The 23,226-nt window shown below is 37.0% G+C and overlaps 1 protein-coding gene across 2 annotated transcripts in view; it reads right to left on the reverse strand.

Moving 5' to 3' along the window:
* LOC145694338 (peroxisomal acyl-coenzyme A oxidase 3-like) overlaps nt 1-22,558 on the reverse strand; it is an 82,117-nt gene extending 59,559 nt beyond the window's left edge. The window contains exon 1 of one of the 2 annotated variants that reach the window (XM_081770457.1): nt 22,353-22,558. In XM_081770457.1, the coding sequence (XP_081626583.1) occupies nt 22,353-22,405 (53 nt within the window). In that variant the 5' untranslated portion in view covers nt 22,406-22,558. Of the gene's footprint in view, nt 1-2,482; nt 2,681-22,352 lie in introns of those variants that run through there. The other variant, XM_081770458.1, reaches the window with a different exon arrangement.
* Nucleotides 22,559-23,226: the final 668 nt, after the last annotated feature.

The raw sequence follows: 23,226 nt of genomic DNA on the forward strand, positions 1-23,226 counted from the left end.
AGGTGGACATAATGTTTTAGATGGTCAGTGTATATAATACTAAAGAAATTTATAAATTTTCACTGTTCTGACATGACAGTGTAGAATTAAAGGACATGCAAGTATTTGTGTTTTAGAAAATAAAAGAAAAGATGTATACAAATGAAAAAAAATCAATAAACAAAACAAGCCCTAAAGGAGACACCATAGAACTACAGGGAAGAGAAAAAAGAATCTGATGACAGGTAAGAATTATAATAGGGGAAGACGCAATTGCTTATAAATTGGTGATAGGGGGTCAGGGTCTGCTCTACCATATGTGCAACACGTGCATTTGCACGGGGTGGCAAAATATGTCATCTATATTATTTAAAATAAATATTTCTTGTTGGAAACAGACTTCATGATGATGGTAGTTAAATTTACTAAGCTGACCTTCTATTTGAATATCACATTCATGAATTATGTTTAGGTCACATGGACACTGCTAAAGCAAATGGTCAAACAAAGCCCAGCATAAATAGCTTGATTGTTGTTAAATGCAAGAACTCAATTCTCGAGCAGTAGCGAACACCCGTTCCTTAGCGAACACCCGTTCCTTACCACGGCTTTGATATGAAAACTAGTCTTGTCTTTGTCACAAACAAGTTCCTTATCATTGAAGGTGGAAACAAGATTTTTTTAAAAAAAATAGGAATGGGAGGGAAATCAAAAAATTGTAGAAGGGAAATTAAGAAATAAAGATAAAAGAACTAGTCACACTGGAATTGCAAACTGATATATTAAGATTGAAGCTCGATATTGAATTGAATTCTATAAAAATGATTACCATCTTTAGATGTGGTAATCTCTGCAGGTGTGTTTCCTTTATCTTGCACTATTAAAGAAAAAAACCACAAGTAGTGTTGCCACGAGACGATACGAGACTTCACGTTGTCTCGTCTCGTCTCGTTCAAAGCATGTCTCGTCTCGAAAAGATGTGTTTGGGCGTCTCGTATCTCGTCTCGTCTGGTTCTGTCTCGTCTTGTTTACGACACGAGACGAGCCACGAGAAATGTCTCGTGGGAACATTAGAGCGGCTGAGGTCCACAAAAAGAACTGTTATGCCAAGTGGTTAAAATTACAACTTTTAACCAACTTTAGTTTGGTTAACAGAGCACAACACACAACACGACTACAATCTTCCAACAACGACTGCTTAGTTTCGACTGAACCAGTAATGAATTACTACGGCAGGAATATTTGTCAATACCGTCGGTACAATCGAAAGATAAGCCTTCCCCACTCATCCTGAAATCCTTTTTTCAGAACCTTTGGCGCCACTTCAACAAATAAGGAGGCCTATATGACTTTCCGATTTCAAAAGTGGCTTAAGTTCGAATAACATCATAAAACGATAAAAGAAAACTAAAGTTTATTGTCAAACCAGCATCTTTTAAAACTCAGTACCGAGAAAGGTTGACACGTTTCTGGCTGCCGAGAAATACCATGAAAAAAAAAAATGATTAGTTACTGATATAACTGCTATTAAGAGAATTTGTACTTCTATCACAGGATTTTTATACATACATATTCCCACTAGTACCCGGAATGGAATCTTCCGAAACACTAATCTCGATTAATACTTTAAAAGTGTACTTGAATCTGGAGCACTATCACAAGATAATTAAAGTTGAATCGATTTAAATATGGAAATGAAAGTTGTTTGTAAGAATCATTTTAAAAAATAACTCTAGGTATTCCCTGTTCTTTGTAGGATAGTCCTCATTTCTAATAATATACGCTGGAATACATTTCGAAGCCAAATAATTTATTCCGAGTTAATAAATTTTTAAACAAATTCAAAAACTGTTTGCATTTTCGAGACACGAGACGAGATTTTACGAGACGTCTCGTGTCTCGTCTCGAAAACGAGACGAGGCAAGTAGTCTGTCTTGTCTCGTGTCTCACATCTAAGTGTTCTGTCTCGTCTCGTGGCAACACTACACACAATATTGTATTTGTAGTGTTTAGACCATTCTTAGTGCGAGTGTACTTCCCCCTCCACTTCGTTCATGATGTGGTAGCATACTTAAAATCGAGGCTTAAGATTTGTTCTTTCTGGAAAAGAAAGCAGCAAATTGCCTAGGGCAAGCCTTGATAGGGGTTGTGGAAAGAATCCAACAATGTAATGTAAAAATCAAATTAACATATATTTTGAAAATCTTGCAATTTATTGGAGCTCATTCGTGGCTAAGCGGTTAGCGTACGCGCCTTTGGCGTGGGAGACCCGGGTTCGATTCCCGGCGGGAGCTCATGTCTCATATAGCTTCGCTGCTGAACGGGACGCTAAACTAAAAACAACTTAACTCAACTCTTGCAATTTTTCCAAGTTACAGTAATGCCTGTTGCCAGTAGTAAAATTAGCTGTTAAAGTAAATTAAAACGAAAGTTTAGAGATTCAATGAACCTGAATGTGATTTAATTAATAATATCTTACACCAATTAAAGAACTTTTACTTACGTCTTCAGTAACCTTTGTTTCCAGTAGAGAGTAAGTTTTCCTTGTTTCTTATCACATATCGAACAACATGCTAACAACTGAGATGCTAAGTCATGTAAGCATTTCGCTTTCTTTTCTTAGTATTGCTTCTGTATACATTGACGTAATTCACAATCTTCATAACCTTTCGTTGGAAATTATCTGCGGAAGCGTGGCATTGACTTCTACTTCAGAGTTGCCAGCACAATAACGCTTCAAAACTTGAATGATTTTCTTTTTACGATATCTGAGTTGCTAAGTGAAGCTGTCTTCTTAGTGGGTTTTGTATTGAGATTCCAGTTTGATTCCCGCTAGAAACTCACGTTGTTCAAATTCAGTGGAAAGGGATCCGTGGCGGACCTTGAGGGAAGTCACATCGGCAAGATTTTAAACTTTATTGCTTCGAGCTCAGGGAAATTAGTAATTCTTATATAGAACTTCCTGAAGCTATATGAAGCCTTCCTTTAGTTTGTAGTTGTAAAATTATTATCCCCATTTCAGCGATGATTTGATTTATCTCAAGAGGCGTAAAAAAAAAAAAAAAAAAAAGAACATCTAGTAAACAAACAAACAAAGCTTCTGACTCTTTCAAAGTTACCACAATCTACTACAACATAATTGGCCACGATTTGACAGCTGTGAAGGATGATGCAGCTACGGTCAGTGTAAACATAAATGATGCAGAGTTGCACCGTACGGTGTCGTTACTGTCACTAGTAAAGCGTATCCCAACCCAAAAACATTTCGGGTCAAAAAGAAGCAAAGTTCCGAACAAGTGCAAAAAAAGTAACCTTATATAGTCAAATTCTTCAATCAAAGTAAGTTGTAATATCGATTCTGCCAAGTTCTTTGAAATAAATTTCCTTATTTTGAAAGTATTTGAAGAAGTTGGCTTACTGGTTAGAACAGATCATAATTTGACAGAATCTTTTAGCTGGCATTTCTAAGAGATTTCCCCAGGTTTTTCTCGGTTTCAGCAGGCGGATGCTGAGACACAATTTTTAAATACACGCCCTACTCGATTATTTCCCCTTCTTTACTATGGTTAATGTTATTCATATTGGTTGGTAATCATTCCAGTATAAATTGGCCTCGTAGATTGTTGTAGACTCGTAGACTAAACTACCTACATACTGTTCTGTGGTCAGATCCCAACCGGTTCCATATTATAATACAATTTCAGCGGAAGAAGCTCTTACCATTATGTTTGCCCGAACTGCTCAAATCACCACCAAACAGTACCAAAAAAGAAAAAATATTACTATCTTGCAGATGATCTTAAAATACGTGATTTCCTGTAAAAACATTAAGCGACTTTAGACTGCATTAAGAGCACTTAAATGTAGTATTTTAGTGGTTAGCAGAAATGAATATATTAGAATATCAGCGTGTGCAACACAATGACCTTCATAAATGATAAAATGCCAATTCACTTTCCGCATAAAAGTGAATACCATTATTCTTCTATGTCCGGAAGCCATTAAAGATTTAGGAATAGTAGGACCTATATGGTACAAAATGAAACGAAACACAATAGTTTTACGTCCAACGGTAACGCCTTTAGGATGAAAGAGGCGTTGATTATGAAGTAATTGGTGAAATGAAAAGGTAGATGGAAACAGGAGAACTCACGGACACGATGTTGTCCACCACAAACTTGCGTGCTCAGGGATCGAACCAGGAACGTCTTAATATTCGAATTTGATTCAATTCCATCTATGCATTAGGTCAGAGAGTATTTCAAAAGTAGATAGATGGTACACAACATGTGAATTATATAAGGTGTGATCAAAAAGTACAGTGAATGTAGTTGCACCCACAGTGCCATCTATCGACGTTGTATACATTTTAACTATAAGCCCGGTAGCCTAAACCTTTTTGACACAATCGTTGTTGAGTTTGAACGAGTTGTGACATGTTAGTTGGCTTCCAAAGGCAGAAGAGTGAGGACGTGTTAACAGTGTCTGCCAACATTGTTTTATTCTTTAAAAAAAAAAAGTGCCAAAGAAGCTCATGAAATGTTAAAATCAGTGTATGGCGATGAAGCGGAGGCATTGAAGAGTGTTTACAAGTGGTGTGAGCGATTCAAAAGCGGTAGGGAGTCGGTTGAAAACAAGCAACGATAGAGACATTCTTCGAAGTCAAAAACAGATGAAAACGTGTGAAAAGTGGCACAAATGATTTGTTCAAACAGGTGAATGGCTATTCGAAAGCTTTCTGAAGGACTAAGGATCTCGTATGGGTCCGTAAAAAGCATTTTAACTTCCAATTAAAGGGCAAGTGGCTCCCTTCTTCACTACAAAAATGCGCTGTGCCACATCTTGCTTTTGGTCCGCGAGTTTTTTTTCGAAAAAATATTTCTGTCTATTCACGTTCGCTGTATTCTTCAGATATAGCACCATGTGACTCCTGGCTCTTCCCAAAAGTTAAAACCATGCTTAAAGGAAAACGTTTTGACACCATTCTTGACATCACGATGGAGCACCTGAACGCCGTTCCAAAAGAAACCTTCCAAAAATGCTTCCGGTCATGGATTCAACGATGGAATAAGTGCATTCCTAGCCGAGGACAGTACTTTGAAGGAGATTAAATCAAATTCCATGTAAGCTTATTACTTTGTTTCTAATAAAATTATTCACCTGAAGGAGATTAAATCAAATTCCATCTAAGCTTATTACTTTGTTTCTAATAAAATTATTCACCTGAAGGAGATTAAATCAAATTCCATGGAAGCTTATTACTTTGTTTCTAATAAAATTATTCACCTGAAGGAGATTAAATCAAATTCCATCTAAGCTTATTACTTTGTTTCTAATAAAATTATTCACCTGAAGGAGATTAAATCAAATTCCATGGAAGCTTATTACTTTGTTTCTAATAAAATTATTCACCTGAAGGAGATTAAATCAAATTCCATGGAAGCTTATTACTTTGTTTCTAATAAAATTATTCACCTGAAGGAGATTAAATCAAATTCCATGTAAGCTTATTACTTTGTTTCTAATAAAATTATTCACCTGAAGGAGATTAAATCAAATTCCATGGAAGCTTATTACTTTGTTTCTAATAAAATTAATCACCTGAAGGAGATTAAATCAAATTCCATGGAAGCTTATTACTTTGTTTCTAATAAAATTATTCACCTGAAGGAGATTAAACCAAATTCCATGGAAGCTTATTACTTTGTTTCTAATAAAATTATTCACCTGAAGGAGATTAAATCAAATTCCATGTAAGCTTATTACTTTGTTTCTAATAAAATTAATCACCTGAAGGAGATTAAATCAAATTCCATCTAAGCTTATTACTTTGTTTCTAATAAAATTATTCACCTGAAGGAGATTAAATCAAATTCCATCTAAGCTTATTACTTTGTTTCTAATAAAATTATTCACCTGAAGGAGATTAAATCAAATTCCATGGAAGCTTATTACTTTGTTTCTAATAAAATTATTCACCTGAAGGAGATTAAATCAAATTCCATGTAAGCTTATTACTTTGTTTCTAATAAAATTATTCACCTGAAGGAGATTAAATCAAATTCCATCTAAGCTTATTACTTTGTTTCTAATAAAATTATTCACCTGAAGGAGATTAAATCAAATTCCATGGAAGCTTATTACTTTGTTTCTAATAAAATTATTCACCTGAAGGGGATTAAATCAAATTCCATGGAAGCTTATTACTTTGTTTCTAATAAAATTATTCACCTGAAGGGGATTAAATCAAATTCCATCTAAGCTTATTACTTTGTTTCTAATAAAATTATTCACCTGAAGGAGATTAAATCAAATTCCATGTAAGCTTATTACTTTGTTTCTAATAAAATTATTCACCTGAAGGAGATTAAATCAAATTCCATCTAAGCTTATTACTTTGTTTCTAATAAAATTATTCACCTGAAGGAGATTAAATCAAATTCCATGGAAGCTTATTACTTTGTTTCTAATAAAATTATTCACCTGAAGGGGATTAAATCAAATTCCATGGAAGCTTATTACTTTGTTTCTAATAAAATTATTCACCTGAAGGGGATTAAATCAAATTCCATGTAAGCTTATTACTTTGTTTCTAATAATATTATTCACCTGAAGGAGATTAAATCAAATTCCATCTAAGCTTATTACTTTGTTTCTAATAAAATTATTCACCTGAAGGAGATTAAATCAAATTCCATGGAAGCTTATTACTTTGTTTCTAATAAAATTAATCACCTGAAGGAGATTAAATCAAATTCCATGGAAGCTTATTACTTTGTTTCTAATAAAATTATTCACTGTATTTTTGGTCACACCTCGTACATAGAGTAAAGGACCCAAATATGAGACACTTTTTGCCAAACTTATATTACGCTTTTATTTGTGAGTGGATACAGACAAAAATTACGGGTCTACCACAAAAAAGATGTAGAATTACTATAATCATAATAATATTAAGAAATTGAAATATTTAAAGCCTCTAGAATATTTTGAACAAAAGAATGAAAAACTCACTTTTAAAAAATGGGTTCCTATTATGAGATAGTATGTCTACAATAAAAAGCAATGAAATAAAAGTTACATATTACTCAAAAAGAGTGCCCTTGACACAGTGACTGCAAAGAAAAGCCGCTCCTTTGTTTTCACCACATTCCTCGTGTCCCCATGAGAAGCACATCACACACTGGGCCCACTTTTCTCCGCGAGTATCTTCCAGAAACGCCCGTTACAAAATTGGCACTGAACGTCTTGGTAAACACTAATGTCACTGTCTTCATCAACACTAATGTCAACGTCCGATGAATCCGTTAGTTGGAAATCAGGAACATCCGAGTCACTGCTTGATTCTTCTCTCTTCCTTCTCTTCGAATTCTTGCGTGTAGTCGCTGATTGGCTTCTCTTAGTAGATTTAGGGTTACATCTTTTCTGTTTCAGTAGTAATGACTGTTTATAAGAGGAGGAAATTATGTTTAGCACTGCTCTACCTGGAAGATCTCCGCCCGGTAAACATTGACGTATGCTGAGGGATTGGCGTGATATCATTTGGTGTTACAGTAGCTAGTGTGTCTGTGGGGGTTAGAATTTCATGATAAGCCGAAGATCGATTATCTGCACTAAAAAGGGACTGGTGATTAATAAACAGAGTTGCAGAAGAAGTGCTTGGTTGGTCGATCATTTCCATTTAGTTCATAGTTTTAGAATCCTTACCGCTGTCTGAGCTTGAAATTGTGGGCTGGTGGACTGGTGCAGAAGGAATTCTTGTTTGATCGATCATTTCCGTCGAGTTTCGAGCTTCAGAATTCGTTGCGTCGTCGGAGCTTGAAGTTGTGGGCTGATGGACTGTTGCAGAAGTACTTGGTTGATTGATTAGTTCCATGGAATTTTGAACTTCAGAACTCCTTTTTCTGTCTGAACTCGAAGCTATCGGCTGATGAAGCACATACTGATTATCCCGAAAAGCATACCTGTTACAAGGATAGAGTCCACTCCTTTGAAATCCACTGGCAGATATCTCCAAGCTAGCAGCACGATTGTAAGCTTTACCGAATAACTTTGCCACAACGTAGTGGGTTACAACACGGCCTGGATTGTTTCTTAGGAATGTTTTAATTTCTTGTGCATAGTATGTCTTCAGCGGACCCATATAAGAAATGTCTAATGGTTGCATGGCATGTGTTGAGTGAGGAGGGAGACATACGATTCTTACATGATTTTCTCGTGCCTTATCGATTACGGCAAGATTTCTAGTGTGAGAAAAGTGTCCGTCTAGCACTAGTAAAATCGGATCTTCTTGGGTGGGTTTTGTGAAATCTATGAAATGTTGCATGCATTTCGTAAATAATTCACTCTGAATCCAGCCGGATTTGTGGCAACGTACTGAGAAGAGGGTTCTCAATATGAGACACGTCTCGTATTAGAACCCCTTTGGTATCTCATAATAGGCAACTTCAAAAGAAAATAATGCGAGTTTTCTGCAAAGTTGTACGACGTCATATGTTGAAAACAAAAGCATGCAAAAAATATCTTTGGAATTTCCACTTTATAACTATAATAAACATCAGCCTAGCTTAATAACTTTTATACCACATACTTACCTGCAAATGAAGCTCTGCGAAATATTTCACCACAGCGAGTTGTGACTTGCTTGTCCTATAGCCACATGCACAATGACGCACCATTTTTGAATAGGTCACTGTACTAGGGTAGCCAACCCCTATTGCCTCAAAAATTCCCATTCACGTTAGACCAAGGGAAAACGGTATTTTCATGGTATCTCATATTAGGAACCATCTCATATTAGGCTCCTTTACTCTACTCAAATACATTGTAATGAAAATTGTAGTTGCGTTCCGCATGTTTTTTAAGTAATAAATACGCACAATAATCTTCTTCCCCTTGCTTTTACCGTCTACCACGCTTCACTTCAATCACTATTAAGACAATTTATTTTTAAATAATGTTCTGATCATCTCTCTCTTTTTCTTTTCTTTTTTTTTTAAAACTATCTATGGTGCTACTCTTGTCTTACAAACTTTCCATAATTCTTAACCCGAGACTTCGGTGGTTCAGTGGTAGAGTGTTCACCTCTGGTGAGTGGGTTCCCTAGTTTTATCCAGCTCGCTAGAAGTGAACTTTGTGCTGGACAAACAGAGTGTATATTAGGGATGGCCAGACGGATCCGGATCTCGGATATCCGGATCCTATAAGATCCGGATCCGGATCCTAGAAGATCCGGATCTCGGATCCGGATCCGAAATTTCGGATCTTGGATCCGGATCCGGATATCCGGATCTTGGATCCGGATCCGAAGTTTCGGATCTTGGATCCGGATCCGAAGTTTCGAATCTTGGATCCGGATCCGGAATTTCGGATCTTGGATCCGGATCCGAAGTTTTGTATCTTGGATCCGGATCCGAAGTTTTGTATCTTGGATCCGGATCCGAAGTTTTGTATCTTGGATCCGGATCCGAAGTTTCGAAGTTCAGATTCGGACTCCTGTTTTGAATATTTTAGACCTTAGATTGAGACACAGAACTAAAATATCCATATGTATAAAATTTACTAGGTGAATTTTATCTAACTCAGTGGGAAGACAATTCAATTTAAATGACAAAAGATTACATCAAAATTTCATTTTCACATTTTTCGGGGTGTAGACCATTGTTGCGCACACGCCATCATTTAGTCTTTAGTATATCTTTAAACGTACTACAAGTATGCCACTTTCATCTCAAGTCAGTAGTTGTATAGATCTGCCTTTTGTTATATATTAATCGAGTTAGGATTAAAATTCGATTGTTTGTGAGACCTATGATAATATTTTCAGAATGAGTTATAACGTTGAAAAACTGCATAGTAATGCTGCATATTTTCTTTGTGCCACATTGGAATTTAATGTAGTCTACCTTATACAGTCGGCTCTTATGATTAATTCAATGATCTGAACTCCTGCAGCATTACGCTAAAATCATGGATGTCTTTGAATTTTCGTCATCATTTCTAATTTTTTTATTACGAGCAAAATAAATATCATAAGCGGTATTTTACATAATACATATAGACGCAGATCAGTCAGTTGATTGCTTAAAGTTTATAGCAAAGCTATTACATTTCTAAGACACTGGCGGCCTTAGAACAAAATCCATGGTTTTCCCATAAAATCTTAAATCTCTCTATATAAAAAGGGCAAAGTCCTGAGTGACTGAGTGAGTGAGTGACAGATCACCGTACAGGCCAAATCGCTTAAGCTACAAACTTGAAATTTGGACAGTTTATAGGCTTTGTGACGTAGGATACCACTAAGGAAGGACTTTGGGAAATTCGACGAGGAAGGGAGGAAATGGGGTGGAAAATATTGATGATTCTTGACGTTAGATACTTCAAATTTGATATTTGGGTTTCTCATTGAAAATAATTTGATACTTGTTTAAGTGCTTTTTGATATTTAAATTAGAAGGAGCAGGGAAGATATAGGAAGTAAAAGGGCGGGTGGTAATTGCAATTATTGCAACTAGTATAATAATATGCCTATATCTCGGAAACTTAAAGGGTTAGAAACATGGAATTTGGTATTTGGACTTCTCACTTAAAATAATTAGATACGTATTTCAACGTTTTATATATATATGCAGAGTTATATATATTATGGCCCAGAAGGGAAGAAAAAGGACGTGAAGAAAATTAAGTGGGGATTACAATTACTGTATTAATATGTTATATCCTTTAAGGTTAGAGACTTGAAATTTGGTATTTGCATTTCTCATTGAAAATAATTTGACATGTGTTTCAGTGTTTTTTGACGTTTTAGTAAAAAGGAAAAGAAAAGAGATAGAAAGGAAAGAGAGTGGGGATTGTAGTTATTATAATAACATGTCGATTTCTGGGAACCTCTGAAGGTTAGGAGCATAGAATTTGGTATTTGGACTTTACATTTGAAATAATTAGGTATGCACTTAAGCGTTTTTTGATGTATGTCTTAGAGGAGAAGAAAAGGGGCGGGGAGAAAAGACTTTTATATCTCGGAATCCTGGAATGTTAGAGAAATGAAACTTGTTATTTGAACAAAAATTCGTTATGAAATGAAATCCTTGAGTTTTACGTCCCACGTTTATGCCGGTTAGGCTAAAGGAGACGGTGATTATGAGAAATAAATGAAATGAAGAAAGTGGGAGGAAACGGGAAAACCCCGAGAAAACCCACGAGCACGGTGTTTGTCCACCACAAAGTCCACACGGCGCGATCTGGGATAGAACCAGGGACCCCAAGCTCCGGAGGTGAACGCTTTACCACTGAGCCACCGCGGCCCCTTAAAAATTCGTTATGTTTGCAGGCGTATGATGTGCGAGGCCGTAGACCGAGCAAATGTGTGGGCTGGGGGGAAAGCCCCCATGTACTCGCACTGAAATTCGGTATGTCTTGGGATACCAGATTGTTATTACATACAATTTGATATTTGAACTGAGATTCGGTATGGTTGTAGGTTTACGAGGTACGAGGTCATAGGCCGATCAAATGAGATATCAGAGGGTCTAAGGGCAAATCCCCAGACATTTCTTTTTAAATTGATTATGATTAGAGGCTTTTGTGGTGCGAGGCCCTAGTAACGGGGTCTAGTGGCGAAGCCCCCAACTAGCCGAGGTCTATTAAGTATATAAATGTATTTGCGTAATGACTGGAAATTGCATGTATGCCTGTGGACAAAATTGCATAAGTAGCCACGAGAAATGACAATCCTTTAAGATAAAAATTTTAAAAAGCTACCAAAATGTACTCTTGAATGAGTTGTATATTATGTTTGCGCAGGGGCGAATCCAGAACGGACTCCTGGAGGGGGCGGTTGGGGATGCTAGCAGTGAAAAATTACTTAGATGATCTGAAATTGCCACAAATTACTACTAAAGTACACTGTTAATGGTGGCGCTGGGTAGGGGCGAACGACTTTTCGCCCTCCCCCTGCATCCGCCTATGTGTTTACATGAATGATATAGCTCCTTATACAACCTATGCAGAGTTAAAGTAGTGGATTACTAATTACAAAGATACGTGTTACTGCTCGTGCCTCCATATGGTATTTTGTATACACATACAGTACATTAATACACTGATTTTGATACATTAATTGCCATTTAGAACTTCATCTCTATTACAATTCTTAATTCTAACTGGAGTGGTACGGTCACAGAGAAACGTATTTTTAAAGAAAGAAAAAAAGCTCATCAAAAGCAAGAAAAGGAAGTAGCTCCTTAATTTGATTTGATCTATATTTTATGGGCTGTTCCATTAGCAATGGCCTAGCCCATCACGACTAGGAAATGGCCTCATTCAGTGACCACAATAACTCAGAAAAGAATTAGAAAAGTAAGCAGCCTGAGTCTAATGAAGAAGCTTGGGCTTGAGACTAAGGTTTCATCCAAGCATTTGACTAGTGTTACAGAAAACAAAGGACAAATTTCCATCAGGACGATCGCTTTAAAAAAGATTTACTACCTTTTCGGTCAAGTATTTCCACTAGAATCGAATCTGACAATGAGATTGCTCTCACCTAAGTCGACAGTTTTACTCAATCAAATTTGGAATGAAGAGAACGCAAGGCTGTCACACGATCAGATACCAAAAGTGCCTTAGGAATGAAAATCACTTTGTCAATAATTTCCAAAATTTTGCTGATTCGGACACCCGAATTTTCTGACACGGAGTTTCGAATCCGAAATTTCGGATCCGGATCCAAGATTCGGTTTCTCGAATCCGGATCCAAGATCCGGTTTTTCGGATCCGGATCCAAGATCCGAAATTTCGGATCCGGATCCAAGATCCGGTTTTTCGGATCCGGATCCAAGATCCGGTTTTTCGGATCCGGATCCAAGATCCGTTTTTTCGGATCCGGATCCAAGATCCGAAATTACGGATCCGGATCCAAGATCCGAAATTACGGATCCGGATCCAAGATCCGAAATTTCGGATCCGGATCCAAGATCCGTTTTTTCGGATCCGGATCCAAGATCCGTTTTTTCGGCTCCGGATCCAAGATCCGAAATTTCGGATCCGGATCCAAGATCCGGTTTTTCGGATCCGGATCCAAGATCCGAAATCTCGGATCCGGATCCAGTGTCCGGATATCCGGATCCAAAAATATCCGGATCTGGCCATCCCTAGTGTATATGGTTTTCTCGGGAATTTCCTATTTATTCCCACTTACTTCATTCCACAGTTACCATCACCATTTCCTTTAATCTTCGTGCACAATCATAGGATATTTTTAAAAATTCTTTACCTAACTAATTATCTCCATTCTTTCCTATACCCACATTTCAGATCTTTCCAGTCCTTTCTGTAGGCCTAATGGTAACAGTTATTTGGTTTCGGATCACGATGTGCAATCCATCCTAGCTGTTTTCGAAGTTTGAGTGCTTGTACTATCGTAGCGAATTAAGTAACATATTAAATAAAGATTAACCAGCAGACCATAGCGACATATGTCTCGCGATTGGGAATAGATATTGCGCGTGCCTTTGGTGGACGTGGTCCTGGGGTCGATTTACGTTACGAGAGCATTGAAATTTATGAAAGTCTTAACTGGATATCAAATCGAAAAATGACAATTAGGAAGACCTAGGTTCAGATGAGACGATAATATAAAGATGGATCTCGCAGAAATAGGAATACAAAGTACAAACTGGATCCAGTAGGCTAAGAACAGAAGTCAATGTAGAGCTTTTGTAAATGCGGCACTGTACCTTCACGTTCTATAGGCCATGCAGTTAGTTAGTATTGTATTCTACGTCAGAAGAGCATGCTCCCAATGAAACATTAATGAAAAATGACCAAAAGTGTTTAAATAGGGGAGAATGGGGGAATGGCGGTCACCTAAGCATAAATCGTTATAATCTAGCTTATAAAGCACGAAAAGTTTCCGCGATAAGTCGATCCTATAGGTAATTCTGTCTAATTTATTGTGACGAATTTCAAAATACATCTCTTATTTTATTGTCAAGCTAAAAACGAAAAGATGAACATACTCAATTGACCGTTATTTCCCACACGGTTGGTAATGGCAGTCAGGAATTTCCCGATGCTTTACATATGAAAAAAACAAAACTTCGACATCATTAAGATTTCAAATTTATTCATTAACTTTTGAATAGTTGGATATCTACAGGGACAGATAACAAACCGCAGTTTCGTGTAAAGAAGATTTAAAAAAACTAATTATTCATTGAAGTTGCATATATTTTTCGTCAACACCTTAATATATTTGAAATATATGTAAATCTATTGGTATTGGCAAAAAATCATCAAATAAGAAAATACATCTGGATTCAGTGGAAGTTCTTTGTTCAACTTCATCATCTCTGGCCTCTGAGTTAGATTACACTTGAAGAGCTTTGTTTGGGGGTTGACTGTCAAGACGTATTTATTTATTATTTAAGACTTATTTATTTTAATGTCTGGGAGACCCGATCGCTGACTGCCATTACTCCATCCGTTTGACCAGGGCTACCCAAAACGCGTGTTTTGAGTAAAACACAGTCAACACCAACGTACAAACAGATGAATACATTAATTTATTGATTGCTTTAGAGCTGTATAAGCATAGTGTCTACCTAAGAAGTCACTTAATAAAAATAGCAAATGGAATAGTACTTACAGTGTCGAATATTTTGCCTAATATTACGTCAAACGCAGGGAAGAAAACAACACGCCTTCATTTAATACCTATCACTCCTACAATGGCGTCGCCCTCAAAATTACTTTATCTGACAGCTGCCAATAAGGCACCATCAACTGCTTCTATTTACGACAAGTTTTTCACGCTATATCGAACTGACTGGGGAAACCTCCTGTCCGGGGCTACCCATCTCTCCCCTACTCACTTTCGAGACAAGAAAAAAATGCAGGATTCAGAAAGTAATTCTTTGCCTTGTACTTGAAACTAATGTAACCCGTGAGATGAGAACGTTTTCCCTGTCATATCAAAAACAAGACAAGATTCATTTTGAAACTCGAGACGAGCCACGAAACAATAACATTCTTGTTTTGTTTCCGAGACGAGACCGAAATCTTCATAAGTCTCTTGCGCAACACTGGTTCATCCAAGTCTTAGAACTCCAACATTGTGTTACCTGATTCATAATGTAAAAAGTATAAATAAATAAACTGACTGTACGAACACAGTACGAAGATGATTTATAAACGTTTAAAAATAAGGAAGTTATTACTCGATATATTGCAATAATAAATATGGTTTATAGGTTATGTCATATCCTTCATTTAACTCTTGTGACGCGGAGGGATTCTGATAACTTCTACATGAAATTGAGAAACAAAAATTTTAGGAAAACCAAAAATGGATCAAAACATTGCGATCTTGGCGAATAACTACTTTTTGATCAGGGGCCATAACATTTTTGGACGGTCCCTAAAGTAAGTTTTCGTATTTTCTACGGAACAAGCACATCATCTGAGTTAAGTGATAGTTGGGTTCGGCTATACTGTATGTAGTTCTTCAGATATAAGGCCTACAAGGGAATTTTTGTTTGAAATATGTTGAATCTTTTGATCCAAAAATCGGGGCATAAATTTTAAACAGAAATTTACAAAACGACGAGAAAACTTTGAGAGAATCGAAAAGACATGCAAAGACAATATTTCTAGCCTCGCCTCGTCTTGCGAGCAACATTCCGGGGCTTTTCTAAACGTTTCCAACACACCATCTCTTAAATCCCTGAAAAACAAAGACGAAGAATTTACGCATACGTATGAATGTGCCTTATTTTTTGTTGCGAAGTGTGATTCTATAAAAGATCAGAAAAAAATAAAGATAATAGAAATTATTGTTTACAATAGAAATCTTGAAAGAATAGAAACCTGATAAGGTTGCTTATGTGAAGGTGAAAGTATTAATAGAATACGCAATAAGTGGATTGAAGGAAGATCAACTAAATGCTGATAATGAATTATTTAGCTAACTCATTCATAAGAAATTACTCACAAACTAAATATAACTTTCTTACAAGGCTGTCTATAATGTTTATTATAAATTAATTAGAAATGTTACATGATTATAAATTGTAAGAAAGTTGTATTTGGTTTGTGTTTAAGATGGACACAAGGCCTTTTTATCATAAAAATTACTATTGTTACGCAATAGTTTTAAGAGAAAAAAAAAGAATTATTGTTGGTTATTTGATTTATAATGCTTAATTTGACTTTCTTACATCCCACACCACTTGTTTAACTTTAAGACAATAAAGATGGGTAGAAAGTGAGACGTATAGTATCTAGAAAGGTTATACATGAACTAGTAATTATAAATGGGGCCATGGTGGCTCAGTGGAGAGCGTTCACCTCTGGTGCTTGTGGTCCCGGGTTCGATCCCAGCCCTCGCCAAGTGAACTTTGTGGTGGACAAACATCGTGCTCGTGGGTTTTCTCGGGGTTCTCCCGTTTCCTCCCACTTTCTTCATTCCACCATTTCACTCATCTCTCATCATCACCGTCTCCTTTAGCCTAACCGGCATAACCGTGGGACGTAAAACTTTAAGATTTCATTTCATTTAGTAATTATAAATTTAGATCTTCTACTGTTCCTAACAGCACAAGATGTGATAGGCATGTGCCATTTAGGTGTCCCAGCTACTTTTAGGTACCCGACACTTAGTACATATGATATCCATGTGCTAAGTATGTACTTCAGCTACCTACAGTTTTAGGTACTTGTTACACTTAATTGATATTTGCAACTATGTACCACAAATATAGCATTTATATACCTGGCTCAGTTTCGCACTCTAACAGTCATTTGTTTTTATGTCGTCACTTGGGACATATATCTGCGATGTTCTTGGTATGTCCTTTAGGTACATACTGTTTCAGATACCCTAACAGCACAAGATGTGCTAAGCATGCTACATTTAGGTGTTCTAAATTCATCTACATTTAATGCATTTCTTGCTTCCTTATCTAAGCGATTGTGTACTAGAAGCAACAAACGCATCAACTTTATTAGATGGCAACTGTCGCCGATCATATGAAAGTGAATATGGAAGAACCATGAAATCCCTCCGTGGCCAAGCCGGAAGAGCACGCGGCTAGTAATCGAAAGGTTGGTGGTTCGCGTCCACCCCGCCCTACCCTGGCGTTAATGTTTTCACTTGTTTAAAGTGTTTTTTATACTCACCTTACTGTAAACACATTGCGCATATAGGCGATTTAACATATTTTGGGGAGTAATTTTGTGGTTCATTGACCCTTACGGCATGAAGAACATACTAGGCACGTTCCGCAGGAACATGTCAGGCATGTGCCTAAGGGCGGACTTAGACTGTGACTATCACTTACCATCCATGTGATTTCTCTCTCAGAGGCACATAAGACACATACTGGACACATTACCATGTATCTGAGGGAACATGATAGGCATATGCCTGCTATGTCCAAAATTATTGCCGCATGTCTATAAATTGTTGGTGTAGGAACATAATTTGATAACGAATTCTCCCGGTATTTCTTACAATGTTAGTATATGTATAATCGGCAAAGACATGTATGTGGCAAATTTCATGTCAAAACAGCAGTAAATAAGAACAATAAAACGAAATTAAATCTTTCGTGTCCATTCAGCAACGTTTTGTTTTACTCATTCTAATTTTCGTATTTACAATTCTTTTCCTATGAAATTTATCACAAATATATATTTCCCGATTATACACATAGTACCACTATTGAAAGTACCCTGCAAAATCGTTATCAAATTATATTCTTACAAGAAGATAGTTATAGATATGCGACAATCATTTTGGACATGAGTGCACTTGTGCTATTAGGGGTAGAGCAATAAAAGTGTGGTGACGTAGAGTGCATGTACAGTGGGCCAATGTTCACAAGGACTGGAGTCAAGCACTTAGTTCTGCCTGTACTGTTGAAACCGCGGGGGATGTTGTCCTTTCAGTGAGGTCGGTATAATTCACATTTCGGATAATGCTGTTAATGCACGAACATACAAAATGATTATCCAGACTAAAATGATACTCTCGAGAAGAGATTTATTCAACCCTTTATTTTTCAAGACGATTCTGTCCCTTGCCACCGTGCCAGAGATATAAAAGATTATATTCTGTCCTTATGGCATGTTACATCACTTCCTTTATCCAGTAATTTGCCGGGCTTAAACCTTTTTGAAAATTTATGGCGTGATTTGAAGGTTATGGTTCGTGCAAGAACCTCACAACAAGAAATCAAATAATTCAAGCAATAATCGACATCTGGCAACATTGCATTCAAGTAGAGATACTGCGAAACTTATAGTGAACTCCATGCCAAAGCTGTGCAGTCTAGTTATTAAATTGCATGGATATACAATTCAGGGGCGTCATTTCAGACTTCGCTTTTGGGGGGGGGCAAGAGTACCACCGACATAAGACTTTCACGTTTTGTACTAGTATATTAGTAGGCAATAGATTAAAGTATATGTATTCCTCAAACTCTCGGCAGGGGGGGACAATTGTCCCCTCCTGCTCTCCCTAAATCACACCCCTGATACAATTAAGTAGTAGTTCAAGTGAAAGCCATTTTTGTACAAACTTAAAATTAACTTCCGTTAACAATATCTGGCAGTCATATTTTGTAAAATATCAGCCATTGCTGTAGATATAGGTAACTTCTATAGCTTAATTTGGATTCTGCATAAAATGTTCTTTAAATTGGTGTAGCCCCATATTTTATTGTATGTTCATGCTTACTTATGTAGAAATTTCTTATTAAACCTAGTAAACGCATACACTTACACGAAGTTGCTATTAATTATTGCATTACGGAGGACTGATTTTTTTTCTTTTCTTTTTACAGACTGACGGCTGTTACTCCACCTGTTGTTGGTTGAGGTGGGTCTAAGGAAAGACAGGAAGCAGCACCAGTCGGCTACCAGCCATAGCAGGGTAAAGATCGCTCGTCATCGTAACCTCTGCGAGTGACCCTCGTCACGCTGCGTCATGGCCAATCTTTTGGAACAGCGTTACGCCATCAAATTTTGCGTGAAGCTCGGTAAAACTGAGAAAGAGACTCATGAAATGATCAAGATGGCGTACGGTGATAACGCCATTGGAAGATCGAGTGTGTTTGAGTGGCACAAGCTGTTTAGGGAGGGGAGAGAAGAAGTTGAAGACGCTGCACGGTCAGTACGACCTTGGAGCTCCAAAACGGAGGAAAATGTTGCAAGAGTGAAGAATTTGTTGGACAGTGACCGAAGATTAACTGTTCGCATGATTGCCGATGAACTTGGCATTGCTAGAACCCAAGTTCACAAAATTGTGCACGAACAATTGCAAATGAGGAAAATTTGTGCAAAGTTGGTGCCGCGAGTTTGACAGGCGAGCAAAATGACGTTCGCAAACGGATCTGCCAGGATCTTCTCGAAGAAGTGAGTGAAAATCCAAACTTGTTAGACAATGTGGTGACTGGGGAGGAGACGGGGACGTTTGAGTATGATCCTGCGACCAAACGTCAAAGCGCGGAATGGCACACCCGAAATTCCCTACGCCCCAAAAAGGCGCGCATGACGAAATCAAAAGTGAAAAGCATGCTCATTTGCTTTTTCGATTCACAGGGAGTGATCCACAGGGAATTTGTTCCACATGGCAGACTGTCAATGCAGTTTTTTTTTATCTTCAGGTCCTGGAACGGCTGAGGAAACGCATCGTCCGCGTCCGCCCAGCCATCGTCACCTCCTGGCGACTGCATAATGACAATGCGCCGAGCCACACAGCCTTCCGAGTGATGGCGTATCTGGCCCAACATAACATTGCAACCTTGCCTCAGCCATCCTACAGTCCCGACATTGCCCCACCAGACTGTTTCCTCTTCCCCCGCCTCAAAACCACCCTCAAAGGGCATCATCACGGCTCGGTGGAAGCATTACAACAGGACGTGACGAGGCAGCTGAACAGCATTCCAATTTCCGCCTTCCAGGAAGCGTATGAAAACTGGAAATCCCGCTGACAGCGGTGTGTGGATAAGCGTAAGTGTTATTTCTGTCAATATCTTATTTTTAATTGACTCAGTCCTACTACTTTAAGGACTGACCCTGTATATATGCTAACCTGGTACAAAGTGTTAGGTTTTCAAATAGCAATAAACGTCCACACGTTAGCATATGATTGCTGACATGAAAATGTTCCTATATATGGGCAGATTCCACTTCGTTTTCGAAAGACAAGTGTCCGAGTGTGAAGTCAATTGACGGCTTACAATTGTAAACAACGGTTCATACATAGATCACATTGCATGTTTCCAAAGAGACGTAATTAAGAAGAGAAATGTATTCGATAGGGGCCACAGCGTTCGTTTATACCACACATAAACTTCGAAAGACAGTATCCCATGTTTAGGAACGTTCTGATGTCAGGAATCATATGCTAACGTGTGGACGTCTAGTGTTATTTGAAAACATAACACTTTGTACCAGGTTAGCAACACTGATAACCCAATAATCTCAAATGTTGATTAGTTTCATTCTCTATATTAGTGTAAATGTATTTGCTCAGGTATAATTCTACTTGATTGTATTATTCCTGTAATATTAAACATTTCCATTCACTTTCCCATATTAAACCATTGGAGGAACTCGATATTTAAACACCCTGTATCTCGGAAAGAAAGCAGCATCCGACCCATGTTTATAGGAAGATTTTTAGTTCTTTGGATGTCCGCAATCACATAATATATATATATATATATATATATATATATATATATATATATATATATATATATATATATATATATATAGTTTCATTTTTATTGTGAGGACTGCCTTTGGCTAGGTAAGAGACAGGCAAGAAAGAGGGGAGTGTGTTACTTGGTTGCCTTTGCACAAGCATATTTGAAACATGTTTTAGAGGTTAGAAATTTTATCTTCCATGTCATTTTTTAATTGCTTATTATTTTTTGATCATGGCAAGTGAGAAATATTTATTTTATTTTCTCTCTATCAAACTAAAAGTCTTGTGGGTGCTGGAGCCGCGGAGCGCGCATGTATGTATGAGGCATTGGATGGAAAGTGGCGTAACTATTTCTTTTTTTTTAAATAATAAGATTAAGTCATTTCCGTGAACTTGAAACCATAACCTGTTGGATGGCAACGTTGCGTATCTCAGAGTTACAAGACCAGGCCATAAGCCAAAAGATGGCAGCACAAAGAACCGATTTTGTCCGCTTTTTCTGTATCGATTCTAATAAAAGTTTCAATATCTCATAATGTCTCAAAACTGACTTACGCCACTTTGCCATCCAATGCCTCATATATACATGCGAGCTCCGGGGCTCCAACACCAACAAGACTTTTAGTTTGAAAGAGAGAAAATAAAATAAATATTTCTCACTTGCCATGATCAAAAAATAATAATCAATTAAAAAATTGACATGGAAGATAAAATTTCTAACCTCTAAAACATGTTTCAAATATGTTTGTGTAAAGGCAACCAAGTAACACACTCCCCTCTTCCTTGCCTGTCTCTGGCCTAGAGGGTTTCATGGAGTCGCGAAGATAACCGGAAGAGATAATTTTAATTAGAATCTAATACCGGAAAATATTTTTAAATATTGTTTAGAATCTTGTTCTGATAGGCATATTTTTATTTTTATACATGCTGTGAAGAACAACAAAAAATAGGTCTACTAAATATTCTCAACGGGTGCAGAGTTGTTTAGAAACCAATTTAAATGAAAGAGGTACGATGTTAAACTAATGAGAACTCCATATTGAAATAACAGAGATGTACAAATACTAAACCTGCATATTGAAATATAATTAAAATTGAAAGCTAATGAGATACCTAAGCATAGTGTGATTTCACTAGTGCGGCAATATCCGGTTCAATCTTCGTGACGCACATTATCAAGTCATTTGAAATACTCAATAACTTTTTAACAACTGTCCAGGTTTTTTAAAGCAAAACTAGAAATCATCTTATTTTTTATCATATGACCCAAAATTAAGGGAGTTATGAAGTTTAAAAATTTTCAAACGGCCTCCATTTTGAAACAGTATGACGGATCGGATTCGATATTTGGAATATGAAAGAACTGACCAAATTTGGTTTTAATCCATTCGTTTTTAGGGAAGTTACTGTATCCACTATATACCAGAAATTGATTCTATTATTATAGAAAATAAGTGGATATCGTGAGATCTCCGTAATAGGTCATTAAAAAAAAAAACATACAACCTTATTACAAACCAGAAATTATAAAGGGGTCGCTAGCAAGTGGAAGTGATAAAATGGTGTCGTGATTAAGAGTTAAGTTGAGAACCACTCAAATATACCATAATAATCTAATCATTCGCCTAAAAATTTTCAAATGTCGATTTGATATACTTGCCTTCCATTTCTGCTAACGGGATCGGTAAATGTTTCTTCTAATATGTAAGGCATGTTGCTGAAGAAAATTTAGCTTCCAGCTGTGTTCTCTGATGTTACTTTGTACCAACACACAAAACGATAGTTGTCTGATTCGTAAAGTTTCTTGGTTTGTCCTAACAGTGAACTAGAGTGCTTCGTGAATGGAATGACAGTTATAAGAGCTTTGGCCGTGTGACGCAGGTCGATTACAACCAACAGTTGATTGAGGAGGCTACTTGACTGATTACAACACCTTTAAATTTCTTTGAAAAAAGTCATGATCTTGTTATTATATAGATGGACTCTTGTCCCCACTCGAAAGAACAAAAAGAAGTATATATGTATTTTTTTTTTACTTTTATTTATATCTTTCTTCCTACTTTATAAAATGTCAAATTAATTAAAAAGACGTTAAGTTACGACATCTATATTATCAATTAATAAGAACCACTTGCTAAATTTTAATATACCTACAGAATATACAGAAAACAGCTCTTCAAGTATTGTTTTGCCATATTTTCCCTTTGATCAGGAACAATTGTGTAATCTATTTTGGCGACAAATTCGATTAATTGTTGTTCTGGGCACTCTCATAAGCTTTGTTTATTGAAGTTTAGCGCCCCCTTTCAGTACCGAGACTGTATGAGATGAGCCGGAACCACCGTAATTCATTCAAAAATACCCTCCTGTTGGGAATCAAACCCATGACCCCGTGAACTTAAGAGGCTTGGGCTAACCATCAGACCAGCGGTAAAGAGACTCCTATACTTCTGGAAAGAATTCATTTTTAGTTTTCTTTGTACTGCTTAGCTAACGATGTTGAGCTATTCTGAAATGCTGTTTATATATGAGGT

The sequence above is a fragment of the Thermobia domestica genome, chromosome 9 (assembly GCF_964235325.1).
Source record: "Thermobia domestica chromosome 9, izTheDome1.hap1.1, whole genome shotgun sequence".
In the NCBI taxonomy this organism is placed as follows: Eukaryota; Metazoa; Arthropoda; class Insecta; order Zygentoma; family Lepismatidae; genus Thermobia; species Thermobia domestica.